The sequence below is a fragment of the Phaenicophaeus curvirostris genome, chromosome 6 (assembly GCF_032191515.1).
Source record: "Phaenicophaeus curvirostris isolate KB17595 chromosome 6, BPBGC_Pcur_1.0, whole genome shotgun sequence".
NCBI lineage: Eukaryota > Metazoa > Chordata > Aves > Cuculiformes > Cuculidae > Phaenicophaeus > Phaenicophaeus curvirostris.
The window spans coordinates 29,022,883-29,045,344 of record NC_091397.1 but is presented as its reverse complement, the minus strand read 5'-3'; the positions used below and the strand labels follow the sequence as shown (position 1 = coordinate 29,045,344).

General features: G+C 36.5%; 1 protein-coding gene across 6 annotated transcripts in view; it reads right to left on the bottom strand.

Moving 5' to 3' along the window:
* The window catches only part of PHF14 (PHD finger protein 14), a 154,604-nt gene that overhangs the window by 61,775 nt on the left and 70,367 nt on the right, over positions 1 to 22,462 (bottom strand). Inside the window, exons 17-18 of one of the 6 annotated variants that reach the window (XM_069859702.1) lie at positions 19,743 to 19,793; positions 1,810 to 3,096 (exon numbers count right to left, since the gene is read on the bottom strand). The exons of 3 other annotated variants lie outside the window; for them this stretch is intronic. In XM_069859702.1, the coding sequence (XP_069715803.1) occupies positions 19,754 to 19,793 (40 nt within the window). In that variant the 3' untranslated portion in view covers positions 1,810 to 3,096; positions 19,743 to 19,753. Of the gene's footprint in view, positions 1 to 1,809; positions 3,097 to 19,742; positions 19,794 to 22,462 lie in introns of those variants that run through there. 2 more of the 6 variants (XM_069859703.1, XM_069859704.1) reach the window with 2 other exon arrangements.

The window sequence follows — 22,462 nt, the reverse complement described above, 5'->3', positions numbered from 1 at the left end:
GAAAGAACCAGGATAGCCTCTCCTTAATGAATTGAAGAGTGTAAAATTTAAGAAAGCTATATACAAATGCTGTATTAGTTTTTCTGAAGTACATTCTAGCCATAACACAAGATTGCATCTATAGTGGCATACTAAGGTATTCAGACTAATATAGTTAGACTGAAGTGTGAAGCACTAGAGAAGTCCATTACAGATTTAAAGATTACCATCACACTGCTTTCACAACATTGATGTTAACATGTTCTTTAGAAAAAGACGCAAGAAACATAATGAATCATATGAAAAAGAGAGATCTTAAGAACTAATCTAATACCTAATGTCAAAAGAAAGTGCCAAGAAAAGAACGAAATCCTATAAAGAAGTTCTACTAGGGCACAAATATGCGAAGTACAGCAGATCACCTCAGGATATCAAGCATGCCCGAAGAAGTATCAACAGTACTTCAACAGTTTTTAAAATGTTAGTCTGCCCTTAAAAGCCTCCAATAGAAAACTATACTCAATTTATCTAACAAGCTTCACTAGCGCAATTATTCTTATTGTTAGAAAAAACCCCTTTCTATTACCAAATCATCTTGATAAAACTTCAGTCTTAGTTTTGGTCTGACTTGACTTAAAGAACAATTTTTTTCTCTTCTTTGCAGCAAGTTCTCCCTTTATGATCTTTGTATTAACTCAGGCTGTTTACAGACAGAACCCCCAATCTTCTCTAAATTAAAGAAGTAACTACTTGAACTTTTTTATTCACTTATGTCTCCAGCGACCTTATGATTCAGTTCAGTTTGCGTTGGAATCTTCCTATGCATTTTGGGCCAAAGTGTATATAATACGCTAGCTGAGGCTTTTCCAGGCCGAGATTTCAGTTTTCTGAATCATCAGGAGGTGTACTTTCATGTGTTAAATGCAACACCTCTTTGTAAATCTCAGGTATGGAAAATTTCATGATTGGTTTGTGATCCAGTGTCCCCAATGTCTTCTTTTGGAAGAAATATCTCCTAACAAGTTACTGTTCATATCATAATCATGCAGTAAACGGTGATTTGCTTTTTCCTCTACTGCACTGCATACATTTTCTAGGCGTTTTCTTAAAATTTCACTTTTAATTCCAAACCTTTATACAACGCTTTACATCATACTGATATCATCTGTGAATATAAGTAAACTCTTCATTCCAGCACCTAACACACTAAACTAAACATTAACAAAAACATAATACTAAATCTAGAAAAGGCCTGCATGGAACCCAGTAAGCAGAACACCATTTGACATGAGTCCATGGTAAGTAGCCTACTTTTCTAGTCAACTACATATTTTATTATAACTTAACTAACAGAAACATTCTCTAGGTTATGTAACAGAATCTACTAAAATCATGATACGCTACATTTATCATCTCTTCTACTCACGACCTCAATACTGTGTTACTTTAATAACTGACCATAGATCATAGTAACCATTACTGGGGTTTTATTTTTCCTAAACTCAGCATGATGTATGGGCAAATACCTCCACCCTTCCTCCCCCTCCATCCCATGACCACAGCGTTTGGATATAACTTTTTACTGTACTTCAAAATTCTGGACAAATGGTCACTAAACTTGGTCTTTTCTTCCTAAAATGGAATCTCCAATTCCTAAAGATCAAATTTCTTATTTGTCTTATTTCCTAGTGCAAATTTATTCATTTTAAAGGTGTCTTTGTGTGCCCTGCCAATACAGAATGGTCAGCATTCCTGACAGTTTAGAAAAAATCTTACTCTGATATCATCCCACCCCCTTTTTTAAAACAAAACGACGTGTCAGACATAAGGTTAATTTTATTTAATATAATATCCAAACATGAAATGCCCTGGTAAGATAAGATTTGTAAGTATACACAAATTTGTATATTTCTCCTATTACTTATTACAACATTTAATTTCATTTTTAAGTTTAAAAAATATTTTCAAAAGGAAAAGTGCCTTAATAGATGACAAAACTCACCATATCTCAAGAAATTAAAAGATTATATATCATAAAGTTACAAGTGTGATTGCATTTGAGCAGAAGTTTTCCAAGCAAGTTCAAGATGAAAACGATGAAGATGTCAACACACTGATACTGTAGATTTAAGAATTGGACTGGTACCATTTGTAGATCAAAATACTATGTCTCCATCTACTAGGATATATACAGAAGAAGACGAAGATCTCAGCTGTCACGCTGTGTGATCAGTTCTTCATTCCTTCCTCAACTTAAATAACAATTTCATATTTGTATTGTGAGGATATAAGCTTGTCCTGAACACTGCCAGAGAAGTAAGCCAAATAAAACATATGCCCGCATATATTCAAATTTTTCTTAAAAAATTTGTCAGAAAGCAATAGTTATAGCACTATTCACTAGAGTGTCTTTAGTCAGAAACAATTAATGCATACTAATAAGCATAAAATCAATTTTCCATGGCAAATCTATTCCTTCAGAATAGTAAGTCTCAAGTGTTTTACAAGTCTCATTATCACTGAACATATTTTTTTTTTCTTTTTTTTTTATGGAAACAATCCTTTTTACAGTAAGGTCTATATACAACATGGCATTCTATATAGAAATATTCTTATTAAACTGCATATAAGTATAGCAGCAGGTGAATGGCAAACTGTTGCTTATTTCATTCGGTATCACCATAGAGCAACGCTCAATATTTAAGTCCCACAGGCTTCTGTCACTCTTCAGTGAATCCAAGCATTGTATAACATCATTTGCCAATGAAGCACAGGGGAAAAAACCATTACTTAATAGGACAATTCTGACAAGACATTTATCCGGGCTTTTTCAACAATGCACAAACAAAATGCTCCTGATTAGTGCAAAAAAATGCAGGCAAATTAACTACCTTGTCAGTCCAAATAACAAACCAATCCATTACATTCTATCCAAGCCTGACAAGCAAACTCAGCTTTTTATCATAATAAGCTTATCGTAGAGACAAGGTAGCTGTTCTCCTTTATTTTAGGTAATCTATTGAGAGCTTTATCCACATTTAAAAATCATATTATAAAAAGCTTCCACGATTGCCTCCGAGGATGAGTTGTGGCAGAGTTGTGTCTCATGAAGGGTATCTACACAGTAAAGTGATAAGAAAAAAATATTAACATTGAAAGATCATAGCAGCTCTGCTCTGTCTTATGAAACATTTTAACATCACGCTAAATTCAAGCAATGTGTATGCTCAGATCCAAATAGACACTCATACCAAACTTCCAAGAGTCTCTTAGTGTCAAAACATTAAACTGAGTTAAACATAGCATTCTTTAAGTTTTTCTCAATACAACTCAAAGAACAAAGGCAATCCACCAGAAGACAGAGAAGACAATTTTCTTTTAAAAATTAAATTAATTAAAAAATTAAATTAATTAAAAAATAAAAGCAATAATTTAGTACAGGCTGGCTTGACTGTGAAGCTAGCATCTTCCTCAGATATGAAACAAATGTACCTATGGGACTGACCATGTGACAAGCACAAACAACATAGGTACTCTGTTACAACCTTAAAATATGCTTGTTTTATGGAATACAATTAGAAAGAAAATAAGTTTTAAGATTTAGGAAGCTTTAAGTAAGCGAGGGCTTCTTTCATAATGCAATGTAATAATTTAATACACAAAGAGTCTAAGAATTAGAGGGGCAGCAAGGAAGTAGTATATGCAAATCCTTTCAATTCTCACTTCATCTCTTACTCAAGTCATGATAAGAATTTTAAATCAGGTATCCTGAACTGCAATACTACAGTCCAATTTTGAACTTTCTAAAGAAAATAAAGTAAAAAAGAGATGTAATATATAACTACTTCAATAGTCATCTTATTAGAAAGCACTTCCCTTAATGAGTGCCGCTGGTTTTGTTCTGATCACTTCAGAGTGCGTGAGGTCGACATGGGTGTACGTTCAAGTGCAGAAACTTGAAGGGTAGCAAACAATCTGAGATAAGCTCAAGGTTTCTGTGCCACCTCTGTCCTCTCAGCACCAGCACGAGTAGCTGCAACTGTACCATTGCAATCAGGTCATCAGAATGCAATGGGCTATGCCCTATCTGGGCTAGCAAGGTTTGGACATGTGATACAGTGATCCATACTTTTAATACTGGTTTTTATTTGTTTCTCAAAATGATTGTGTTTATCTACAGACACACACATATACATGAGTAAGTCTAAATACATATATGTGTATGTACTTATAACTGTACTTATATATAAATAAATCTATATTTATAAAGAATTTGAAAATGAAAAAGATATTTATGTACGCGTTTTAAAATATGAAACCAACTTCATAGCTGAACTACTAAAATACTAAGTTAAATTTTAACAACAAGCTCACAAGTAATAAAAGACAAACAAGGCTCCCTGAGAAAACCCTTAACTACAGAGCAAAGTGAAGATTCTAATTTTTTGTAGTACTTTGGGTAAGGCTGTAAGAACACAGGCAGGAAGTGTAAGTAACCTGTATCTCCACTAGTGATTCCTATAATACTTCTTTGCAATGCATTTTTGGTAACAAAATTTCAAGAAAATGTAAAGAATATTATAATATTTACTGATACATTAAAAGAAGTTTACTTTTTAAACAGTTGGATTTTTCTTTCACTTCTACTGGTTTTAACATTTGACCTGCCTTCATATATTTTACATAATTTAGGGTTATCTTCACCCCTCTTATCACTGAAGTCTCATTTAGTTAAGGAATCACCATTGACTTTGTTTAAACACAGTTCTACCTAAGAACAGATTGGTAGAAGACAAAGGAATATAAATGGATAAATACAACAGCTTTTTAAAGCTTGTAACCCACAAACAACTGATTATGGATTTTGGAGAAACACTTACTAAACACTTTTCCTGGGACCTCCCACACTGATGACATTTCTACTCTTCTGTTCTTTTTTTTTCCTTTCAACTCCTCCATACCATTTCCCAACCCTACACACCATTTCCTAAGCTTCCCTTGTGCAAAGAATTAATCCCATTCCTATACACCCACTCTAATGTCTATTGAATATAGCACACAGAGCTCCCTGTGATATCTGAACTTTCATTTTCAGCCTTAGTTGAGAAAAGGATTTACTGAACACAAAAATCTGAAATAAGGACAGTGAGCAGAACTGAACAGCTTTCCTTTCTCACCAGTAGATGGACCAAGTATCAGACAGAAAAAAACATCACAGGTAATTCTGCAATAAATGCTTTCAACAGGGAGGTTCTTGATGGAATATCCAATCTTTTGGAAGAGTTGCTCTCTTCGAGCTCTGTTTCATTCCGGGACAAAAATAACCACATAACCACTTTCCTTCAAGTTCTGGTACAGAGGGAAACACACAAACCCCTCTCACTCTTCTCCCTGACTATGCATGGCTGTAATCTGCTTCCTCAACTAAGCAAATATTACGCCATAGGGAGAGTCTATTAATACGTGCAAATTTCCTTTTCAAAAGATTTTACAGCACAAGAAACTCCACAACTTATTCAACACTTTCTACTGGAGCTGCCAAAGGCCCTTTTCATTTGTGTAACTGAAAAGTGCAAATTGCAGACAAATGTAATGCCTATTTTAGTAGTTTTGATACTTGAAGTTTTTTAGCCATTTTAATACTTGCTGTCATCAGGTTAATTACCTGTTGTGGGAACAATTTTTTTTGGCTGCCAATTGGGCACGCATAAAATACATGTGCAACCATAAGGTAAGGTCAGTTTATCTTCAAAATCTAAAGGTAGGAAAATTCTTCAGCATACCTTACCAATTCTGAAACATTAGGACTCTCTCACTAGGTAAGTCTGTCAAGCCTAAAGAGGTATTTTTGGGTATTTGGGAAAAACTTTAATGAGGGAAGATAGTAATGAGAGAGAAGGAAAATACAGCTATTTAACTACAGAGGAAGGGCTGACAAAGACCAATTTTAGAAAGTAAGGAACCGTTTCTGCAGTAAATGCCAAACCATCTGAAAGTGATGCAAGTGATATGCATTTTTAAAATACAAGTTGCTGAAGGTACAGCTCTTGATCCCGGGAATTAATGTGTACCCACAGCTCCACTAAGTGGATGAGTTACAGAGCTCTTTAGTGAAAAAGACAGAACCCCAAGCCAATAATAAGCAACATGTCTTCTAGACACCATTAATTGCTTCAATTCTTCTATGTATTGATCAAGTTATAAATATTAATAAATGCTTTCCAAATGACTACAGATTTCTATTTGCTAGCATTCACTCTGACAAGTCTGCAAAAATGTTATCTGCAGGACAAAACATCATAGCATCAGAGGTGCCAGTGGGATAGGAAAGCTTTGCTTCATTCTAGCAACTGGCACACTGGAGCATAAACAGCAACATTTAGAACTAGTCACTGCATAAACATGTTGACTGAAGCAAACGAGTAAGACTAACAGTAGCCCAGGTTTACAAACTTCTGTTCACCAAATATGACTATGCCCACTTCAAAACAAGAACACATTTTCAAACTATTTCCAAGCCTACAATAAACAACATAACCCTATACAAAAGATTAAATAAAATATTGGTATTACATACGTTAAATGCTTTCATTTGGTAATAAAAAAAGAGTAATTTTCCTTCATTCTTCACTGCCTTTGTGAATATGAGCTTCTGAGAACCCATGAAAAAAAATCAGTCAATACACTCAATACTCTACATGAAACCCAGCTTTCTCTTTTTAAGAGACTGCATTTACAGACCTTGTCACAACAAGGTCCTTGATGTTATCAAAGCAATTTCAAGATACTTTAATCATTGGCAAAACTCACTAACCTGACAAGAGAAATTTGGGCCAGGAAGATTTCGGTAACTTGAAAGGAAGGTTATTGACTGATGTAATTTCATTTGGATGTGACTGAATCCAATTGATCCTGGTTTTGCAATGCGTATCTTCCCTCTGCAGCTGTCTCTATCTGATTCAATGTGCAAGTGCAAGGAATGACTATCCCTTTCCACTTAAAGTAAACTCTTCCTTCCTCCTGCTACTATTTTGAATAAGTACACAAGCAGTGCATTTTCAAGTTTATCTCTGTACTCACTTTAAGAAAAAACGTACTCAACTGAATGCGAATCAATGAATTGAATCAACTCTTGTGACTGCTAGTATATTCATTATGTAGTCAGAAAAACAGTTCACAGAACATATTTTTACCATTATTAGTAATCATTATTATTTCACAAAATACTGAGTTAGGGCTTGTATAACACAAGGTCATATGACAGCACAAAACTAGTTCTCAATCCCAACTGCACAATATCAATCTAATCTACACTGTAACAGATTGTACATATTTTCAGCTGAGTTATTGGATGTAGTCAAAAGAAAAAAAATGAGCAAAATAAATTATAAATGCGATTATGTTATGTATGAAAACCATATATTCCCATACAAGTTCAGTTTTCAAGTCTTAACAGAAGAGGTATACCAGTAGAAACTTCACGATTGAAATTAAGTTTAAACAACGTAACTCTAAAAGAAAAAAAACGGTGGTATAGATGGGGATTATAAATTCTAAATGTAACTGCTGTCTGAAACAAAAGCGGTTTGCTTCAGAAAGAAAACTTTCATGGGGGTTGAAAAGGGAAACTGAGTCTTCAGTTTTAATATAAAACAGAAGTTTATAATTTAAACATATTTTAATACATTAAATTGCTTTTCGCTCTCTTGTTTAAATGACTAAGAGTTATCTTCCTTAACACACTGTGATGCAGGGTAAACAGTCCCTCCCCAGCTTTCTTGTACGCCCCCTTCAGGTACTGGAAGGTCTCCTCAGAACCTTCTCTTCTCCAGGCTGAACAAGCCCAACTCTCTCAGCCTGTCCTTGTATGGGAGGTGCTCCAGCCCCCAGACCATCTTTGTAGCCCTCCTCTGGACCAATTCCAACAGTTCCATATACTTCTTATGCTGAGGATTCCAGAATTGGACACAGTATTCCAGCTGAGGTCTCACAAGAGAGGAACAGAGGGGCAGAATCACCTCCCTCAACCTGCTGGCCATGTTTCTTTTGATGCAGCTCAAGGATACGGTTGAACTTCTGGGCTGTGAGCACATGTTACCACCTCATGTTGAGCTTCTCATCAGCCAGCATCCCCAAGTCCTTCTCTGCAGGGCAGCTCTCAATCACATCATCCCCCATCCTGTACTGAAATCAGGGACTGCCCTGACCCAGGTGTAGGATCTTGCACTTGTCCTTGTTGAACCTCGTGAAGTTCACAACGGCCCACTTCTCCAGCCTGTCCAGGTCTCTCTGGATGACACCCCATCCTTCTGGTGTGGATACTACACCACTCAGCTTGGTGTCATCAGCAAACTTGCTGAGGGTGCACTCAATCTTGCTGTCACTATCATTGATGAAGATATTAAACAGCACTGGTCCCAGGACAGACCACTAAGGGACACCACTTTCAACAGATCTCCACCTGGGCTTCGAGCCACTGACCAATAGTCTCTAAATACGTCCATCCAACCATCTCCTTATCCACCAAACAGTCCACCCAAAAAATCCATCTCTCTCTAATTTAGAGAGAAGGATGTTGAGGGGGAGAATGTCAAAGGCTTTACAGAAGTCCAGACAGATTAGACCCGCTGGTTTTCCTGTGTCCACTGCTGTGGTTACCCCATCATAGAAAGCCACTAAGTTGTTCACAAAGGACTTTCCATGGTGAAGCTATCTATGCTGGCTGACGCTAATCACCTCCCTGTCCTCCATGTGCTTTAGCACGGCTTCGGGGAGGAAAAGGCTGTCTTGGTTTTGAAAGCAAACAGATGGGAAGTCTTATTAAATGCATATCTATCCTGACAGCAAAGTTACATATTATGTTGAACTATTTCACTCAGAAAGATAGTTTGAAAATGCAAAAATATCAAAGCAACATAAAGAAAAGGCAATATAAGCACAGAAATTTAAAAAGCTATTTTATGTACAGAAGTATCAACTTAAAGACAGAATATTTTAATTCCGAACTCTGTGAAAGCTGGTTTTTTAAATCTAAGAAGTCTTGTATTTCTTAAACAACTGAAATGCCATTGTCAAGATAATTTGGGTCCCTGAAGTAAGTATATATATAATGATTTGAAAACTAAAACTTTGCCTTACAAGTAAGCCATTTGGTATTTCCTCACAGACAGGGGTTTATTTCCCCTTTGGTTTTGTTTTCGTTTCATGAAGGTGGAATGAAGTGAAATAAAAAATTGGGAAAACATTTTCACTTAAGAACAAAGTTGATCTTTACCCACCCAGCCTTGTCCTTAGGCTGTCCGTGCACACAAATCTAAATTACATTGCAATGTCTACGTTTCAACACTTGACAGTCACCATCAACTGGGGAGTCAAGTGCAAAGCCTCTGGACTGCATGGTTTTCATGCTGCTGTTAAACAAAACGTAGGCCTAAGCCACCAGTTACTGATTGTTAATTGATATTAGTGAAGCATTTAGAACTTCCTCTGTGACTTCAATATATTAAAAATCTAAGCATGACTATCAGAGTGCCACAAAAAGAGCCAGAGGAAGAATTCTGTTTTCCCACTCAGCTGCTAGATGAAGCATGTGTCTAATTGGTGTTAGCTGTCCCACTGTAGGTAACAGGGTTCCTCTAACTATAGTAGTCTGCTCAGTCTAAAACAGATTCTGGGCTAACAGATGGGTATTCTGACTTACTTTTAAAAGTAATTTCTTCTTCAAGACATTTATAGGGTTTTTTTTCCCAGAACTTCCACTCCTAGAAAACTTAAACCTATAATAGTTCTACTCTAAGCCACTCACATGGAACCTTTTTACCAAACTGCTGTATTTCACAGCCCAGGTCAGAATCTGCGATGCTCTTGCTGTTATGATTGAGAAACAGAGAAATCAATTAAGATCGGGTTTTTATTCATAGTTTAGCTTAGGAAGATTAATGGCACTACTGAAACCTCATTGCTTAATGGAACATTGTCCCCAGAGAACAAAGGAAGATGCAAGTACAGTCTCTCATCACTGTTAACTTTTAAAAATTACAGAAGAGTTTACTATTTCTTCATCACTAATCCTACAAAAAGCTGTATCACGGCTTTGGAAGAGGAAACCTTGGTTTGTCAAAGGATCTACTAGGCAGAACCTAGTAGGTGCTGTCATGAAAGGGAAGGTTAGCAAGTGAGAAAGGGACAGTTTAAAAGACAGTTTACTCAGAGCTCAGCATCATTCCACTGCACAAGAGCTGAGGAAATACACACGGATGGCCTCCCGGGATTCATTTTCAAAAACATGAAGAACAAGATCATGCAGCCAAGATTTAGTAAGGACAGACAAGTCATTCATGTTTGAAATGACCAAGATGAAATGACTGCCTACATGAAAGAGGGAAGAGCAGTGGCACTAACATACCAAAGTGCATTCAGCACATGGCTTCTCAGTCTCCTACAGCATTTTCCTTACCAAGTACAAGGCTGGATGAATGGGTTGAAAGCCAGCCGGACTGCTGGACTCAATCAGCAACAGACAATAGCCTGAGACCTAGATGGCTTCCAAAAACTGACAACATATCACAGGGGGTGATTTTGGGGCTAACAGTGCTCAGAAAAAAAATCATCATAATGACACAAAACTTCAACGACACTGCAATTTTAAGAGTGACACTAAGTTAGAAAGAGTGACTGGCACACAGAATAATAAAACCTCAATCCAAAATTTGCTTGAGAAAATTGAGGATTAGACCAGCAGATAATCTCTGAGTTCATCAAGAAGTTGTACGACATTTTGCATGGAAGGGGAATAACTCCATTCCTCAGTTCAGACTGAGAAGCAATTGGCCGAGTTACTCTTAGCTCTGCTTAGAGGTCCTTGGGTTTAAAATAAGTGTCCAACTCTGTATGATTCAATGAAACAGGACCAGCAAATCAACTGTTACTGTCTCCCTCTACTCAGTTAATGAGACTGTGCTTAATATGCCATAACCAATTTCAGGCCAACCAATTCAAGAGAGATGAGAAGACAAGAGTCCACTTAACAGCTACTAAGATGGCAAGGAGCTTTCAGCATACAACCAGCACGAAGAGGCTGAGTGAGCCACCTTATTTAGTTGGGGAAGGAGGATGCTGAGGGGTGAGGCAAGGGTATTGAGCTGCAACCCACAGCAACATAAAGGGCAGTTATGCAGACAGCACAACCAAACTTCTCATTTGCAACCAATGGCACTGCATGGGCTCAGGGCCACAACCTGGAGCTTGGAAGCTTCAGAGTAGACATCAGCAGATGCTTTTTCATTACAAGGAGCAATGCAGTGAGTTCAGGGAGTACTCAGGGCTCAGCTCCACGGGAACAGTCAAGCAAGAAGTTATGATAATTTGTTCTCGGTATTCTAAAAGCTTTCCTTTTTGGTTTTAGAAGCATTGTCCCTACTTCAGCCATTACTGTTAAGTATTGCTGATTCTTATGATCAGGATAAGAAGCAGCTATGTGGATAAAAACCTGCAACGCCTAGTGCCTGGGTAAGTACTGGATTTCTGTCTGTTACAAGAAATAAGAAATTTACTTCCCAGCCCTCTTTATAGACAGCATCTGACTGTCTACATGTCCATACTAGCTTTCTAAGTGGTGTCCAAACAGTAAAATATTGTGTCTCTGATGCCATCCTAAAATTCAACAGTATATGTAGATATAAAGATCCTTTGATTGAAAAGTTGTTTTTTTTTGTTCTACTGAAACCTAAATACTATTGAAATTTCAACAAATAAAATTCAGGAAAGGTTATGTGCGTAAGTTCTATAACTTCAAGTATTTCTAAAGCATTTTTGAAGTCATCAAAACAGTGCATGGAATGCTCTAAATAAAAAGTTCCCGAATGCATTTACAAACAAAATAGAAATAAGTCAAAAAAAGAAAAGTACAGAATATGTAATGCATTCACTTCCACAGTACACACACATCACTGTATTTTAAAATATACAGCTTAATATGGAACCTTTTTTTAAAAAAACAAAAGTCAAGAAAGTTTTTTAAACTTACAAGGCAAATATTTAATATATTCCATTATCATTTCATAATTCATTTTCAGTCTCCATTTTAAAAACTTTCTAACCAAAACCGACACGTCAAAAGGACTAACATAATAAATCTGAAATACACAAACCCAAGAATTACGGTTTTCTTTCAAACTAGTTCTGGAGCATGCAATATTCAGTAATAAATTTTTTCAAATGCATCCAGAACTTAACCCATATCTTAAAATAACAGATACTCTTATATCATAATCACGCTATATATACACAAGAAGCATCACACAGCACTTCTGAAAATTACTATTTAGAGACAGAGATTAGAACAGCTGTTAAAATGTTGTTGTTCTATGCCATGGCTGAAAGCATGAAGGCAAATAAAATTCAGATAGCATACATAAATCTTAAAAACAATGACAAAGTCCAGTTAATATACACAAAAGTCTGTTAATTAATGGCATTTAAGTCAATGCCAAAAGTTAGATAGAAGTGTGTTAAGAAGATGCTCTAGTTGTAGAACTGTGCTAAATATTACACAAACTAAAAAAAAAAATCAGAGAAATAATATCAACATGCACATTGTAACGTCGTTTACTTAATATTTTTCTGAAATAATAAATAAAAAGGGTCCTTGACAAAACTACTTCATTATGACAAAAATGGAAGTTGAGTAAGGGAGTTTTTGCAAACTTTCCTCAATGTCATTACCACACAAGGTTATTCCTGCATATTACTTTCAGCAGGTACATCAACAACACAGTGTAGTAGGAAGCATGACGTGTGGTTTGGTTCAACTGAATCAAAAGATGCAGTAACTTTTCTAGACAGGAAAATAATATTTTATTTTATTCATAATATACATACTCATTATCTTACATCTTGGAAGTAAAAATCTATATGAAACAAAACTAAAGAAAGACAAACCAGTAGGGTGTACTGATGCCCGAACCTGTGTCATGCTGGGTGTAAGGTGAATCAAATTATTTTCCACTTTTACAAATTCTCTAAACTTTTGTTAGTGCTGTTGTTGGGCACTTTCAGCCAGATCTGTTCCTCAGTACAGTTCCCTTTACAACACATCAGATTTGGAATGTAGCCCAGGCAGAAAGGAAACTGCTTTTAAAAGCAGTTAGTAAGAGGCCTGAATGCATTTCAAACAATGCAGCTATGTAAATTTCTGTCTTTATCGCATAGAATCACAGAATCATAGAATCATCAGGTTGGAAGAGACCCACCAGATCATCGAGTCCAACCATTCCTATCAAACACTAGACCATACCCCTCAGCACCTCATCCACCTGTGCCTTAAACACCTCCAGGGAAGGTGAATCAACCACCTCCCTGGGCAGCCTGTGCCAGTGCCCAATGACCCTTTCTGTGAAAATTTTTTTCCTAATTTTCAGCCTAATCTTCCCCTGGCGGAGCTTGAGGCCATTTCCTCTTGTCCTGTCCCCTGTCACTTGGGAGAAGAGGCCAGCACCCTCCTCTCCACAACCTCCTTTCAGGTAGTTATAGAGAGCAATGAGGTCTCCCCTCAGCCTCCTCTTCTCCAGGCTAAACAACCCCAGCTCTCTCTCAGCCGTTCCTTTTAAGGCCTGTTCTCCAGCCCCTTCACCAGCTTGATGTTCTCTGTCTGTCAGGAAAGGGACATTATCCCGCTAGTGTAATACTGCTAGACTCTCTCCTAACACTTCTTAATTAAGACTCAGAGGGAATCTTAGTATGCATGAATACCCAACAGGGGGAAAAAAACAGACCCAGACTTCTAGTGGTGCACAGTGCAAGGACAATAAGCAACAGGCACAGACTGAAATAAAGGAAAATTTGTTTAAACACAAGAATTAATTTTTTTAAAGTGAGGAGGGACAAACAACAGAAGAAGCTGCCCAGAGAGGCTGCAGAAACTCCATTAAAAACCCAGCTAGACACTGCCCTGAGCAACATGCAACATGTTCTATGTGACATTGTTTTGAGCAAGCGAGGCAGAGAGTAGACCAGCTCTGGTTTCTTCCAATCTCAACTATTCTGTGATTCTGCTTTTAATAAAAGTAGAAATGGTTCAGAAGAGCCTTTCAGAATTAAACAAAATTAAAGTCCTGCAGTTTACTTATTGTTCTTTAATGTGAAAAACTAAGATTACCACTGGACTTTTAAAAGCCCGCTGGTTTTCTTATCTCTCTTTCACAGCAAGTGTTATTAAAAGAACTGTCAGTAGGTACCAGAAGAGGACAGGCTGTTTTAATGTAAATTTAAACAATTTTTACTGAGGCTGGTTACAAAGTAACACTATATTTTTCCTTTTCATCTGCTCAGTATTTTAAGATAATAAACTGCTGCTTTTTCACTTTGTATATATCAATACTTGCATAACCTCTCCAAAATGTAGAAAAGCTTCAATTAAATACTACCGGATTGATTCACAACACACAACTAGACTATTAAAATCTACCACTACTGATTTTACCCATGCAAATCTAAAATCTTAACAGATATTACATTTGCTTTCAAAAAAGGCCATTGTAAGTATTTTTTACTCAAATGCTTTTCTTAACCTCTTTCCACAGACTCATTTATTTGGCAGTTACAAACAGCACACATCAAGCCAGAAAAATCTAGAAGCTGCTCTATCCTGTGTTTTATTACAAAATGGTCTTCAGCACTGAAGCAAAAGCTTTATAAATAAGGTTTTCCCTGCCAAAATTTCTCATGCTGTTACCGAATCCCATTTGTTATTCTTTCTGAATATCTTTAAAAACCTACTTTTTCTATCTAGTGCTGATTTTCTGGCCACATTTCAGACCATTATCAATTTTTCCCCCTTCTCAATTTCAGCATCATTGAATGGCAGTACGAAACCTACAGCCAGGAAGTTACATCAACAAGAGTTTCTAGACTGGATTCTTTCTTGCCTCCATGTGAATTTTCAGATCTTTGTTCACTACTTTGACGCTTACAGAACTAGAAATTTAATTTCTCCTCCATTCATTACTCATTTACATTCCTCTCTGCTTAAGCACCCTTTATTTGATTTCATTTTCTTTTCTGTTTCCCAGAGGCTCCCTCTGGAGCAGCATTTCCATATTTTCAACTTCTCCTCAAAATAGTTTTTAAAATATAATTTAAATATCTTAAATGTCTCAAAACTAATTAATGTTCTCAAATAAAAATTGTTCTGCACTTGCATGGATTCTTAACAATTAAACCAGCTATTTATTCTGCTATACCTACTTAATGACTCATTCAATAAACATTTATAATCAAATACACTCCACTTCCAGAAAATTCTTCCACCCACCTCCTCATATAGTCTGAGTTTCTATACATAAGTTAAAATGACAATTGATTCAGAGGTGAATATGGTCTCCATTACTTCAAAAATTACCCTACAAAAGAAACAAGTCAAATTCACAATTTGAATGGACTTCACAATTTCATAAAGACAGAGTTTAAAGCTTTTTTTTTTTATTTTAATTGCCTTTCACCAGGCATAATCCAGAAGTCTGTGCTCCCACTTGCTTGTGCTCTAATCACCGTGCTCCCTATTAGATGCAAAAATGCAGGCAGCAGTCTCATCGGTTCTCTTTTACTTTTTATTCACCTAGATCACTGAGCAGAGATGGAAACAGTTGAATAAACAGTCTATATCACAAGATCCAACAAGACTTTCATGTTGAGGCCTAGGAAGGCTTAACACAAGCACACTTACAGAGAAGATTTAACTCCTCTATTTCCCTAGGTAGTGACATCAACACCAGGTATAATTTGTCTCTGACTTTTATTAACAAGAACACTTAGAAAGCTCTTCAAATTTATGATATTTTTAAACCCAAGGATAAACTTTGGCTGCAGTTTACACTGAAGTGTGCACTTTTATTCATACAATATTTTCTTACCAAATTATAATCTAGTTTCTGCTATGCAATTTTGGTACTGCTATTGCTAGCTTTTATTGCTGTTTTAAATTGTTAGCAAACAGCTAAAGGCTGCCAAACCAATTTCATCACATCTATTTCATTTTTAATAGCCTTTTGTAAGAAACAGCTCTGAAATTATTGTTTACATATTATGGTACAATAAACGTCAACAAATTGTATCATTTAGGTCACCACCATTAGAATTTTTACAATTATTTCAACCTTTATTAGAACATTATTTTTTAGAATTTATTAAGTTAGCTGTCGGTCCCCTGTTATCACTGAATTATACCTCTATTTCCTTCTACCTATTCAAGCAAAACTGAGTGATACTTGAAATTTAAGTATGGGTACTATATTCACCTTCTTAGACACACAGAATCACAGAATGGTTTGAGTTGAAAAAGACCTTAAAGATCATCTAGTTCCAACCCTACTGCCAAGGGCAGAGACGCCTCCCACTAGATCAGCCTGCCCAAGACCTCATCCAACCTGGCCTTGAACACCTCCATGGATGGGGCATCCACAACTTCCCTGGGCAATCTGTTCCAGTTCCTCATCGCTCTCATCATGAAGAATTTCTTCCTGATGTCTAGTCTAAATCTTCTCCCCTCCACTTTTAAGCCATTCCCCCTCGTCCTGTCACTACATGCCTTTTTACAAAGTCACTCCACAGCTTTCTTGTAGCCCCTTCAGGTATTCGAAAGTCGCTATAAGTAGTTCCTTGGAGCCTTCTCTTCTCCAGGCTGAACAACCCCAACACTCTCAGCCTGTCGGCTGATAAGCTTCAGCTATCATTACTATTTTAGCCTCCTCTCAAAACCACAAATAACTCACCAAAACTCTCTTGGCACGTGTGAGATGCTGAAGCTTTCATTAAGTCTTGAAGGTGCTTTCAGATGCCACACAGTTTTTGTAAAACACACAGAATCACCGAATCATTAGGTTGGAAAAGATTTCCAGGATCATCGAGTCCAACCATTCCTATCAACCACTAAACCACGCCCCCGAGCACCTCATGCACCCTTCTTTTAAATAGCTCCAAGGATGGTGACTCAATCATCTCCCTGGGCAGCTTGTTCCAGTGCCCAATGACCCTTTCTGTGAAACATTTTTCTCTGATGTCCAGCCTGAACCTGCCCTGGCAGAGCTTGAGGCCGTTCCCCCTTGTCCTGTCCCCTGACACTTGGGAGAAGAGGACAGCTTCCTCCTCTCTACAACCTCCTTTCAGGTAGTTGTAGAGAGCAATAAGGTCTTCCCTCAGCCTCCTCTTCTCTAGGCTAAACAACCCCAGCTCCCTCAGCCGCTCCTCATAAGAGTTGTTCTCAGGTCCCTTCACCAGCTTCGCTGCTATTCTCTGGACACACTCCTACCCTTAAAACCAAATTGTTTTGGTTCCATTAGCTTTCAGGAAAAGTAGGAAGTTAGTTGTCCGTGTTCACTTTTAGCTACAAATATTTAAATTATATATGTAATCTGGGGTTTAGATTTCAGTTGAACAAACTGGAGTTCTCAGCCCAGAATTTAGGATTATTCTGAATTTGTCAAAGCCAGCAAGCCTTCTTGGCCAACCAATAAAAAATGACAGAGAAAATCAGTGTTTGTGTGTGTGTGTGTACACTACTGAACCTATGCTAGTGACTCCAAAGGAAAATATTTCATTTATATTTAGACACCTTGCAGGAAAACAAAATTACCTGCAATGACAGCAACCATTATCCAATCCATTAAAACCGGATGGGAGAAGGACAAAATAAATAAGGTGGCAAGAAAACTTCATAAATCCATAGGAAAACAAAAGCAAAAGCTGTGCTTTTCAAAGATAAAATTGTATACTGTGCTAGAAACAAGCAAGACATTTTAACAGCTCTGAAAAAGGAAATCAAAAACTGCCAAAGGATGCATGAACCACATTTTAGACAAGCAATTTTTCTGTCCAAGCATTCTTACATGTATTACTTCAGATGCAGACAAGCTCCAGTATGACATCAACGGGTAGCAGCTTCCTGTTTTCTCATTTCATAAAAATTCATCCTTTTCCAAGTGACAAGTGCTGACCTTTTAGTGTACTATGTCTGCTCATGCTTTGCTCCCTTCTACAATCATTTCCAGTAATATACATCAAAGATGACAAGCAGCAACAAGTGCACTGCATGTGCTGTGCCGTCTAGTGGATGTGTAAGGTCTCCGTGACTGCTAATTAGAAAGGATGCTATACTGAATTATCATACTTGGTATGCAATTGCTGCAAAGCAACAATGCAAATTAACCTTACAGAACAAGGTGTTCAATATTGATGCTGGAGATATGTACATTTCCCATTCCCCGAACTTGATAAAATCCAATGTCAGAAACAATGCACATCTAGAATGGCTTAGTTTTTCTCTTTAAAAAGCATACATATTTCTGTAATAGAATTCAAATGCTTGACCACCCTTCCTCTATATTCCTAACCTAATTTTTGTTTCTTTTTAATAAAAAAAGGGGAAGTCAGCAAAACAAAATGTCACCATTAAATCATTTCACAGCATTTTCTGTCAGAAATGTAATGGAAAATGTGCACATCATGGGAAAGGTTACTATTCTCCCAGAACATCTTTGCACTTGGCTCAGGGCTCATCCCTCTACATAACTGAGCATGCACTACTTACAGCTGCTCTCCCTGGGCTTAATTTGGCAGCTGAGGGATTGTGGCATTTTCAGGAAATCACACTGTAGTGATTTTAGTGGCTACCCAGCTGAAAGTGAGATGTTATGATTCAAAGTAATTACTCTGTTTACGTGCAATGGTAAAAGTCAGTTACTACACAATATTTCAATGTCAGCTTATACTTTACTGTGTATTTCCGTAATATGGCATCACATCAGATTTCAAAGTCAGAATTAACGGAATTCATCATTTCTGCTCCTCAACAATAAGTACACATGATATAATAGCATTACTATACATAGTTTAACTCACAATACAGCGCGGGGCAGGAGGGAAACTGAAAACAAAAATTCAGTTCAGTCAGTTAATCAAAGAATTGCAAATAATTTACGCTTGACCTTTGCATTGTTACAACCAGTGATATGAAAAAGGAAGCAGATCCATATTAGTCTCTCCTGAAAGCTTTCAGATATGCTTGGAGAAAATGTATGCATTTTTTTCTTGCATGCCCTTTGCAGAGCCGTTCTTCTCAAAAGTAAGTGATGTCACTAAGCCTTCCTGAAGATGAAGTCAGACACAGGCTTAAAAAATTTAGCTGTAAACGTATTCAAGACAGCATGGCAAAATTCTTAAACTAAGTTTTTTTCATCTCCACAGGACAACAATAATAATAATAATAAAAAAGACACTTTAAGGCCAAAAGCAAGTACTGAAAAAAATCCATTCAATAGTAAATGTTTAGGAAAAAATCTGAAGAAGGAGGATGAGGTTGTTATAAGTACTGAAGTGCTACCTGAAACATTCAGTGATACTGAATTCCTGTCTCAATACAGAATCTTAGTTTTGGCATTTTAAATGTCCTGAAGCAAATCAAATACAAGACATTAATTTTATTGAGATAAGGACGTAAAGGAAACACAAAAGTCTAGGTAATAATAACAATCTAAGCTGTTCTAAAGCAGAAACCCATTTTATTAATTGTAAAGCAAAACAAAATATGAATGTAACCTTGGATACAGTACAGATGACACATTTTAAAATAAATCAAAATAAAACCAAATAAAAATTTAAAAATCACAAAAAAAAAGAAAATAACTAAATTAATAATAAGGCAAAGAAATAAATGAAAATCATAAAATTCTATTTTACAAATTCCTAAGATTTGCTTACAGAAAAACAATTACCTTGGTCTTGATTATTCAATCTGTAATTTCAATGGCCACATCAATAGGGAACTAAAGTAAGGCAAGTGACAGTAGACAAAAATGAAAAATGTAGTGGACATCAAAATTAAGCTGAAATACCATAAATAAAAACTAGAACTCTATTTCTTCCCCCCAAAAGCAATGACATTCTACAAAGAGATTAATATTTACTTTCACCACTCTCAACTTATCTATTTATATCTTATTAAATGCAACTTATTTCAGCTACCTTAAAACAAAGTTCAATAATAAAACTGAATTTCTCCCATAACTTACACTGCAAAAAAAGCAATCTTTCCCGAATATATCACAATGAAGAGATATTATGACAAGACCTTTCTTTTTCTCCATTTTTTGTTGTTTATGTTTTTACAAGTATGTTCTCCAGTAAGAAGCTCTGAAATATCTTTCGGTTAATAATTCTATAGCCTAAAAGAACAACAGTATCCCACAACCACAGATCACCTTTAATTAAGAGGAACGTCACTCAATGACCGCTTTATCTAAAGAACTCACTACTTATAGCAAAAATAATTATGACAACCTCAGCATAGTTTTTATTTTATAAATTCTTCTGAATCCCAGGAGAAGAAGATAAAAATGTGCACAGGTTTCAAATGCATGTTATTTCCTAAGGCAACCATAAAAAAACCACATATACCTCGAAACACATAGCTGTTTTGTGAACAAATGACAACTGCCAAATATAGTTTTAAGTTGCAACGTAGAAATCCATGATTGCTGCACAGATTTGATCGAGCAGTTGTAGCCACTAAATTCTTAAAAAAAAATTCACTGATCAAAAAAGGTAAAATACTACTTGTTATTAGAAAGCAAAGTATTCCTGTATAAAGAATTACTTGAAACTATAATTTACAGGTTGTTTTCTTGTTAACTACTTCTAAAGCTTATCACACCGGTAGACAAGCTTTTTGGATCAGTAGACTTTAAATATCAGTTCTAAGAACTACTGACGATTAAACACATGAACCAAAATGTTCATGAAGAGTTCATAAACTTCTACTGCTTCCAAAAATTCTACTGAATAAAGCATACAAGAGCTTTAGAGTCATCGGTCTACAACTGTGAAAAGACCTAGTTTTAACTTTCAAGGAGGTTTGACTTTAGTTCACTAAACAAGTCAGGAAATAATGAAGAAAAAGATGTGGGGATACACACACTACAGTCACATAGTAAGAGGAACACTAGTAACCCTTGCCAGATAACACAATAATTCTCCAGCAGGGTTTTAGAACTTTCATAACACTGAAGAGAGACTAACATGCATTTCTTCCTCTCTTCTAGATACTTAAAAAAAATACACTTCTTGACAATGTTTTAGCAGGAAATGTCATTAAATACCAAAGAAAAAAAAAGGAAATTCACATAAATCCTACCCACCTACCTACTGGGGGGGGAAAAAACCTGAAACAAACATCCTTTGCTGCATTTGCATTTGATCAGAAAGCACAGGTAGGCAGAGTAAGCTTTCACATAGTTTAACTCTCTTTCTCAAAACTGAGGCTCAAGCTTTACACACACACAAAAAAAACATTAGATGGTCCTGTTTATATTTCCCAGTCTGGCTTTCCAAATTCTGGTAATGCAGAATTGAATAGAAACAAGTCTTTAAATCATGGCAATATCTGCAAAACTTCAGTTTCGGATCACTTCAAGAGTCTACCAGGCAGAGAGATAGTGATATTTCAAATGTTCCAGGCACGTGTGGCTTTCAGCAGCCAGGTAGCCCAAATGCAAACAATCCCTAGCATTCCACTTCTAGAGAAGCCCTGAATGACAGCAGTATGAGTCTTGCTACCAGACCTATGCCTGGCATCTAGGAACTTTGCAAGAGAGCTTCCCAATGCCTACAGGTTTTTCTAAATGTCTGCCCTAGCACATGACATTACAGAAAATGAAATATCTGTAGTATTTCACAGTAAAACATAATGCAGCACAGGTAATGCAGTTTGAATAAAGTCCTCTGTGAATAAAAATGTGAATTTGTTATTGTAGGTATTTTCTTGCTATCTAGGATAAGAAGAAACAATTTTTATACGATAATAAAATAAGGTAAGTTACACGAAACATGCTCCAACAGGTAACTTAAGCAATTAAAAAAGTTAATATGCAGAATTAATCTCTGTATATTACATTGCAGAAATAAACTACACAACTGAATGTTAAGTTTCCTTTCATTCAAGTAGTCCATTCCAATAAAAAAAAGCATTTGTAATCCTCTGTAAAACATAAGATTGTTGCAAATAGTGGTTGAATTAACTTGATTTTTGTAGAATTATAGAATTGTTTGGGTCAGAAGGGACCTTAAAGATCCTCTAGTTCCAAACCCTCTGCAATGGGGAGGGATACATCCTTCCATTGGATCAGGCTGCTCAAAGCCTCACCCAACATGGTCTTGCAATCTTTCAGGGATGAAGCATCCACAACTTCTCTGGGCAACCTGTTCCAATGACTCGTAATCCTTACAGTAAAAAATTTCTTCCTAATACTGAATCTACCCTTTTTCAGCTTAAAACCATTACTCCTTATCACTACACCCCCTGATAGAGTCCCTCCCCAGCTGTCCTGTAGGCCCCCTTTAAGTTCTGAAAGGTCTCCTTGGAGCCTTCTCTTGTCCAGGCTAAACAAGCCCAACTTTTAGCCTACTGTCATAGGGTAGGTGCTCCAGCCCTCTGATC